At 42.9% G+C, this 9,302-nt stretch overlaps 1 protein-coding gene across 1 annotated transcript; it reads right to left on the bottom strand.

Annotated features, from left to right (window-relative positions):
- Window positions 1-528: 528 nt before the first annotated feature.
- On the bottom strand, window positions 529-5,271 carry LOC307041744 (uncharacterized protein). Its single transcript, XM_079685253.1, has 5 exons — window positions 4,105-5,271; window positions 2,790-3,371; window positions 2,538-2,681; window positions 1,655-1,910; window positions 529-1,528 (listed from the first exon to the last, which is right to left on the bottom strand). Exons 1-5 carry the CDS (start codon window positions 4,852-4,854, stop codon window positions 867-869), a joined length of 2,394 nt encoding a protein of 797 aa, XP_079541379.1. The 5' UTR covers window positions 4,855-5,271; the 3' UTR covers window positions 529-866.
- Between the last annotated feature and the right edge of the window lie 4,031 nt (window positions 5,272-9,302).

The following is a 9,302-nucleotide window of genomic DNA, read 5'->3' on the forward strand; positions in this document are numbered from 1 at the left end:
TTCATAGAGATGAATTTACTACCTTTTACTACCTTTTTTACTACCTCCACAATATTTTTTACTACCAACACGACATCAAGCAGCAGCCCTTTTTGGACTACTAATTATAAGGTATTAGTGTGACACTGTCACACCCGTCATACATATCAGGTACACTAATGTTTAATTGTGATCATTAAGTATTGTCATTGTCAATTGTGTTTTTTTTTGTAGTGTTGAGTTGACCCTTAGCCCTAATAAAGTGAGTAATAACCTTGACACTTCTTAAACACATATCACTTAACAACCATAAATATTAATAATAAAGTGTCACATCACACACACTTACTCACAAACACGCATTCTCTCACATTCACACACACACACACACACACACACACACACACACACACACACACACACACACACACACACACACACACACACACACACACACACACACACACACACACACACACACACACACACACACACACACACACTGGTGCGTATTAATAATGCGTATTAATGAAAAAAATTGAAAATCAATCAAATAAATAACTTTAATGAACAATATGCTCTGAGGACTACAGCTTTCAAAGATCTGCTTCAATATAACATTCACCATATTTAAACACAATAACGTGTGTGAGGAGTGCATGTATGCACATGTCTGTGGGTGCGCCTTTGTATGGATGTTGTTGTTGTTGCAATCTACATTGTATCTAAGTGAATCATTTAAAACAATAACTGTAGGGGTGTACGTGTGTGTGTGTTTGTGTGTGCGTGTGCCTGCATTCGTCTGTGGGTGTGCCTGTGTGCAGTTGTTGCAATCTACATTGTATCTAAGAGAAACATTTAAAACAATAACTGTGAGGGGTGTACAGTCACAGAAGTCTCAGTTGTGAGGACTTATCTTCAATTATTTTCTCCAATTTGCAGAGCTCTTCTTTTTTTTCTTTCTGCCTTCTGCGAAGGGTATTGGACTTGATTATCAGTTCAGCCATTTTGGACCCAGCCTTTCCCTCAGCCTGCTCGGCCAACTTGTCCGCGTCCTTTTCCAGTGAGTGACAAACACGGCGAAGTACCTCTTCCTGTCTTCTGAGGTCCAGAAGCTCCTCCTCCACTGCCTTCCTCCTCAGAGCATGGGCAGCACTCTCTCTCTTTTTCTTTTCACTGTCAAGGTACAGTCTGTACTGGGATCTAGCTGATGAGGCAGAGGCAAGGAGCTCCTTTGTGAGGGGCACTTTCAAAACACCACCACAACTGTTGATCCTGTCACAAACTAGTCTCAGTGATTCCAGTGTGCGGTCATGGAGATTGCATGTCTCCACCTCTTTGTTCACTGAAAATCCTCTTTCCACAGTGGCTTGGCCATGGGAAAGAAGGAGGAGACTCTGGCAAAACTGCAGCAAGTCAGGGTAAGGCCTGCTGAGGGTTGTGTAGAAGAACACATCAAGGCGGTCCTTCAGTGGCTTGAAAGCCAGGAAACGTTCATCCCGTCCTTCCACAGAGGTCAACGATTCGAACTGTTGAATGATAACATCACCTACAATATTGACAAAAACATAATCATTAATGACATTTAAGTACATTTCAAAGTAGAACACCCTTAGAACATGGCCTTCATTTGAATGACCTTCCCTGTCCCTAGACATACTGTATTTTTTCTTACCAGCTGGAATGCCACCTGTCAATCTCTTTCCCTGAAGGAATGTCTGCACTACACTCTTCATTTGCTTGATGCACCACTCCGGTTCTTGGTGGATTTGTGTGGGATCAAGGCATGCAATGTGCCTAACCATTGGAACCTTTAGGGGGGATTTGTCTTGCAATTTCATGACAACCTTAACAAGGCACTGCAAACATTCTTTCCTGAAGGTTAGCAGAGAGAGCTCCCCTATCTTGCCTCCTGGTTTGCTCTGAAGGGCCTAACAAATAGAGAACATTAATGTTCATACAAGGATATTTATTTGTCACATATATAGAGATACTTGTGTAAAACCTGTGGGGAAAAGATGTTGGTTGTCTGCTCTCTGGGTGTGTGTGTGTGTGTGTGTGTGTGTGTGTGTGTGTGTGTGTGTGTGTGTGTGTGTGTGTGTGTGTGTGTGTGTGTGTGTGTGTGTGTGTGTGTGTGTGTTTGTGTTTGTGTGTGTGGGTGGGTGGGTGGGGGAGTGATGGGATATGTGAGTATAGTTCAGGATGAGTTCAGGATGCATAAACATTCACTGCTATGATTGGAAATTAAACTATGACAAGTTACACATTTAAAACAATCCTAACAATTTAACCAGAGTGAGAAAGAGGTTTGGTATATCCTCATGGCTGTGGTTCAGTTTAAGCCTCAATGCCAAAGGCCTGGTGGTGAAGACCACTGAAGTTTGAAAGATAACCATTAACAACCACACAATTACGATAGCTATATTGCTTACCACAGAGGTGGTTAAATAATGCCCAATGTTACTCATTCATTTTCTACCCTAATAGTTCGAAGTAACTATTTATTTGTGCCGACAGCACATTTCATGTATGACATTGAAAGTATCTGCAGTAATTACCTTGATGGCAGATTCAGCACCCAGGCCGATGTCCACATTTTTCAGAGCCACCCAGTTCTTCTCCTCAGACACCTGGATTGTGATAAGTTGCAGTGGGCTTCGGTCCTGTATAAGTTCCCTTTTAACAAATCGCCGCAGTAAAGCCTTAAAAGAACAACAAAAACTGTTAGCAATCAAGTCACACCTGTCAACTGATACAGTTTAATCACATTCAAATAAAGACAGTTACTCTACAGGAATTACATTTCTTACCATCAGGAGTTCTTTCAGATCTTTAGCAAAAAAGGGCAGCACAGGCTCGTCGGTCTGATATTTGGTCAGGAAGGGGTTGAAGCTTCGTGCAACTGACAAGAAGAACTGGAGCTTTGGAATTATCAAATTATCATCCCGTGCTGCCAAAATGATATCATATGACGCCGTGTTTGGGTTTGTCACCTTTTTCTTCTGAACAGCATCAACATATGTTAAAAGCACAGGCCAAATGTCGACAGCTCTCTCAGCCACAGGGACATTTTCCACCCATCTGTGGCCACAGAAAGATCGGGGAAAGGTAGAAGATCCTGTGGTGGCGGTGTAATCTTCTCTACGGGCAGGAACATTGTGGAAGATGTAGTGCATAGCTCGCAACAGTTTGTCTACCTGCCATGTTGCGAATCCTGCCTTCATGGCATTGTGGAGGGTGTGCAAGCCACAACTGCCAACACTGATGAGTTGTGCATCCCCATGAAGCTCTGAATGTTCGTTCTGAAGGAGCTTCAGCAGCTTGAAGTTGACATTTGGGCCATCCATACTGACAGACAGCAGGTGTCTCAAGTTGAGTTGTGCAACACATTCCTGTGAATTGTCACAAAAAACAAAGTTTATTGAAAATTTTAAATCTGTCCTGTGGTTTTTGGTTATTCATAAAATAGACAATAGATAGACAGTAAATACAGTGCCAGTAAGTATAAGTCAAACGTGTTTCCCCCTTTGTAGTACCAGTATGCATCTTTCAGAAATATTAACCAAATCCTTCATCAAAATGTGACCCTGCAAGGCGAAACCAGTCGCTTTGGTAAAATGTACAAAACTAAGTTATTGTTCTCATATGAACGGCCATAAACTAAGCTTTCCAACGATATGTATATTGAGGCTATTGCTAGAACAATCGTTAAGATAACTGTATCCAAAGTGGCATGGTTCTCCTGTCATGATAATGCTAGAAGAGGAGAAAATCACCTTTTTAAGCGGCGTTGACAAATGGTATGACTGCTAATGTGTTGCATCTTCACCGGGCTTAACAGTCAAAACGTATGTTTTTCCGTGATTTGTCCACGATATGAAATGATATGTAGACTGTATACTGTCAAATTATGCGAAAACATGAAATTCAACATTTTAACCCGGATGTTTGTTTACCGTGGATTTTCTCAAAATAGCATTGAGCGCAAAGCGACTGATATCGCCTTGCAGGGTCACAAAACACACCCGTCGTGTAGGCTAAAGCTTAGGCTAACTATGACATAAACATTTTCAAATGGGCATATAACGACAATAAGAAAGAACAAACAAGAAAATATCAACTCACTTTAATGCTTTGCAGCAAGTCTTCAGCCCTTGCATGTCCAAGAAACTGTGACCCAAAATATGAAGACGTCACGCGGTCATCTCTCCAGAACCGAACGTGAATATCCATTTGCTTCTTCTTGGCGGACTGGTTCAGAGACTCGTCAAACATGACAACATATGGCCCAGAAGCATTGATGCTATTTATAAGAAGCTTCTTAAAATGTGGAGCAATGCCAAATCCAAGGATATACGATGTCTTATCTTTGCCACAAACAAAACTTTTGGCTATGTCGGAGTCAGTGAACATGTTTTCGAACAATTCCCCAATGCCCTCATTCGAATTGAATGAATGATGGTTAGCTGCTGTGTTCAGGCACCAGAGAACCTCAGCCCTGAGGGCTGATGTTTGTGGCGGTAACGTCTGCTGTTTGGCTATCGCAGCCGTGGTGGTGCTGGTGGCACTGGTTTGCTGCCGAGGTGGTGCGACTGTTGCTGATAAGTTGGCATGATCTGCCGCGATCTGTGTGGTGCTGCTGCTAGCATCGCAAAACAACGAAATCGGCAGCTGTCCCCCCCTCACCCGAAGCCGCTGCTGGTGTATAGCCGATCCACTGTGGGACTTGATAGCAGTAATGCCGTTCCAGGTAACATTTATAGTTTTTTTGCAGACACTGCAAAATGCTTCACGGTCATTTCCTATGACGGGTTTAAGCCAGTCTTTATATAAGGGGTCATCAACCCATAATTGCGAAAACTTGCACTTCCCCATTTCACACTAAATTTGCTCGAATTTGCTAACATCAGAAAAAGTAGACTGCAACTGTGGCAAAAGGCGGCTCTGCTAACGTCAATTGTTGGAAAAAGGCGGAAAATGTTGTAAGCGTCGCTGATAGGCTATGAAGTCCACACAGGTTACCTCTACGTCATTGCTATCAACTACGCCTCACTCAGGTCCTGTTAGCACCGTATATATTTTTAAACTACGTAGGCTAGATGAAATTCAAACATGCAGACACAAATAATAAGCAAACAATGGAAACTCATTATATATTGAGGCAGAGTTTTAAAAAAATTACTACCAAGTCAAATTGCGTTTGTTACCTTTTACTACCTTTCAAGGGCCTTAATTTGGGTAGATTCTTTTTACTACCTTTTACTACCTTTTACTACCGCGCGGACACCCTGTCTGAAGCGTAAACAGAGACAAAACGGTCATTTATCTTGTGGAGCAGATCCAAGTCAAGCTGGACCTTTTCGCGACCGACTTGAGCACGGGTCGGATACTGAATTTTCCGACGCTCCCCAAACACATCACATCGCCGGCACAAATCACGGATGTGATGACAGATTTCATTGCGAGGTTGAAAGATAACTTTGCCGGTCGATTAGATGGACTTGCTCTGCCCACAGAGGTGATGATGGGTTTTGCCAGAGACCCCTTCACTGTTGCAATAGAGAGGGACGTATCAACCAGAGCAAAGGAAGTGGTCCCCTGCATCGACAAGGGGAAATATACACTGGAACTTATTGACATGCAGCGCACTAACGGGCCAGCGAAGTTTTGGAGTGATGTCAAAAAACAGCAGTTCCCTAACGTTCAGAAAGTAGCGATCTGTGTGCTCAGTATGTTTGGATCAACATACACATGTGAATCAAGCTTTTCACACATGAACTCAATCAAAAGTAGCATTCGCTGCTCCCTGACTGACAGCACTCTTCACCAATGTCTTAGGATTGCATTGACATCCTATGAGCCAAAAATCACTGCTCTTGTTCAAAACAAAAAATGTCCCTTCTCCCATTGAGAAAGTCAGCGATGACAAATCACAAATTAGGTGATAGTAAGCACCTAGTTTACTATAGTAGACGTGTAGTGTAGTATTCATTCATAGAGTTACCCGTATCCCTTTCTGTATTCATTTAAATGCACTTTGTAATGTGTCTGGGTCAAATGTGACCAAAACGTATGATTTTTTTGTTATTACTTGAAAAGTGAAAAAATAGTATTGCTACAGTACTGCCTCTTTGTGTTGCATTGGAGCTCTTTAGCTGTTTTTTTTGGATGTGAGGACATTTATTAAGACTGCTATTATTGTATTCAGTAAATGCACTTTGTGATGTGCCTGGTTAAAAAAAAAATAACCTGAATATTTGACTTCTAAAGCAAACAAATGTAATGCTACAACTGTGCACTTTTTTTCAGATTCTGTTAAATTAATGCTAATTTGTTGTGTTTTTATGCACTTTTTGACCTACCTTTGTTAGATGAACAATGAATAAAAATTGCATGTTTTTCATCGCAGTAATATGTGTTGGTTTAAAATGTGTCACTACCCACTTTTACAGGCTGCTGAATGTCTGGCCCAGCTGAATTTTGTAGTTATAAAATCTGGCCCAACTGAATGTGTAGTTGAATAGCCCTGGTGTAGGGAGTATCTGTGCCTTCAACGCCAAAGAGGTCAAAGAACTCTGAACTGGCGAGTGATCGATTGCTCTGGTCATCAAGGATAGCGTAGAGTCTCACTGACCTGTCAGGTCGTCCCTTAGGATGCACTGTGATGAGACAGATCTTTGAGCAGGAGCGTGGCCCGTTGTTTTCTCCACAGACCTCCGTACACTTAGAGCTCACTGTCGGCGATGACTCAGTGTCATCCTCCCTGCCGTTCTCTGACTCAGGTTTCTGGTTATGCCATGGAGCTGGCCCAGGATGAAGAGCTGGTATATGCTTGTTGCTGTTGCACTCTTTACATTGAACTGCAATCTTACAGTATTTTGCAGGATGTTTGCTAGAAGAACAACATCTAAAACATATGCCACCCTGCCTAAGAAATGCCTTGCGCACTTCTAGTGTCTTGGTCCTAAAGCCTGTGCAATATTTAAGAGGGTGAGGCTTTTTGTGGATAGGACATTGCTTTTCGACATCGGGCTTGGCACTGGAAGTCTTTGTATTGTCAAAGTCAGACATAGAAGAGACCTCCGTCATGTGTGAAGAGAAGAAGTTATTAGAGCTGTCCATCTTCTTAACTGTGTTATCCTGCTTCACTATTGCAACAGTTGAAGAAGACAGAAAGGAACTTGGGTCGTTACGGATGTAGGCCTCTCTGCAGACGAAGTCAGCAGATTAGGTGAATGGGGGAAAATGCACACTGTTCTGTTCTTTGTACATACTCCCATGAGACATCCATTTATCCTGAAGGTTGAATGGCAACTTCTCCACAATAGGGTTCAGGCCTCTTGAGGTGTCTAAGCAAGATAGCCCAGGGAGGTCGCCTTCTTGCTGTGCTAATACTAGCTCCTGTAGCAGATCGCCAAGCTCTCTGAGCTTCACAGGATCTCTCTTGTTGATCTTAGGGAACTCCTCCACTCTGTCGAAGAGAGCCTTCTCGATCATTTCTGGTGACCCGTAACAGTCCTGAAGACGAGACCATGCCATAATTAAACTCGAGCTGAGTCGTTGACATGGACAGCTCGAATCCTCTTCTGTGCTGCAGACTGGGAGCCAAGCCATTTTATTAGTAGATCAAGCTCTTCAATGCATGTAAGATCTGTACCTTTAGTGCAGTTCAGGAAGCTTGACTTCTATGACCAGTAGCTTTCACGTCGGTCGTCAAAGATGGTGAGACTGGAGGTAAGCAGTTCTCGTCGAGCGAGGAATCTAGATACATCACCTAACCCTGAGCGGTCAACAGAGAGAGTTTGTGGAGCTGGATTGTGGAGAGTGGACGAGAGTGGCTGATGTGAGCCCATGGGGTAGGATCCATCAGGGTTAGCATCCGGCTTTATTAGCTGGGATGGTAACATATGTGTTCTTTTCCCGTTAAGGGCGCTCTCAGAATGATCAAAAGCAACGTCATTGAGAGCAGTAGGATTGTCTAGCTGAGGCTGATGATGTGCAAGATCTACGAGTGCATGCTGCGAGGCAGCTTTAGAATGACACTGAACGTACTCGCTAGTTCTTTGGTGAGGAGATTGATGTGGAAGAGATCCAAGGTTTGAGGCCCTGGACCCTCCGTCTATTTGTTCTGCTGCAGACTCGAGGGCATCAGCCTCTGCTTCTGCTGCTGCAATCTCTTTGTCTAGCTTTAGCGTAGGGCTGCTTCAATCCGAGCCTTTTCCATTAAAATCTCATTTTCTTTCTGAATGAAAGCTGCACAGGCTCGTGCAGCTAGAATTTTAGCTCGTGCTTTAGCTGCAGCTAAGCTAGCTGAAGAGTTTTGGGAACTTCAGCTAGAGCTACCAGCTTTCTACCTGATAAGAAAGCTCCTGTCTGATGATGGACCCGCCTGTTGCTCTTCTGCGTGAGGTGTAGCATCCATCATGTAGCTTTAAGGGAATATCAGTCTGGCAGAGTTGAAGTTGCTTTGAAGAAACCTCTCTTGTTTACGAAGGTGTCTGCTGTGTAGAACCTGCTGTGATGCTGTTTTTTCGCTATTTTGGCCCCTGGGCACGTAGCAATGATGTACACATCGCCAGATAGTTAAACAGTTTATTGTTGTAATCTTGTGAAACTGAAAGTAAAAAGCACAAAGCATTGCAATCAATACAATAACATGCTATAAAATACAAACATAAATTATATCCATAAATATAGATGAATCATCAAACTTACAAACAATGCCTCTCTAAGGTCCACATGAGCAGATGGAGCCGGATGTTTGAGGTGGTACAATAACATGTGGCACTCTAGCTCAAGCTGTTTTGCTGGAAAAACATGGCCGCTGACCTTTCAAGTCAGTCATGTGACCATGCAATGTGACATCTACTGACACTAAATGTAAAACAATCATCAAAACATGTTAGCTAGAGAAATTGTTGTTCGGTGCCTTGCAGGAGGTGAACTGGGACCCCTCCAGGTAGCAGTCCACGACACTCCATATGGTCGGGGACTTGAACCAGCGACCCTACGGCTCACAATCCAAGCCCCTACTGACTGAGCAACAGCCGGACATGTGACTGGTATTGTAATCATTATTGGCTATACTATTGTATATGACTACAATATTCTCTGAAAACATGAAATGTGAAATGATGGGATGGAAAAGCAGTGACAGCATGGAAACAGACCTTTATAAAAATGACCATGAAATGTAGCAACACCACCCCCCTGGCCCATAGTGTAATATGAAGGTAATACAAATCAGTGTTATGTTCGGATGGGATTTTAAAACATGTTGCATCATTGTGATGAAGTACCTTATATTCTAAATATGCCAAAGA

This window comes from Notothenia rossii (genome assembly GCF_949606895.1).
Source record: "Notothenia rossii genome assembly, chromosome: 5".
NCBI lineage: Eukaryota > Metazoa > Chordata > Actinopteri > Perciformes > Nototheniidae > Notothenia > Notothenia rossii.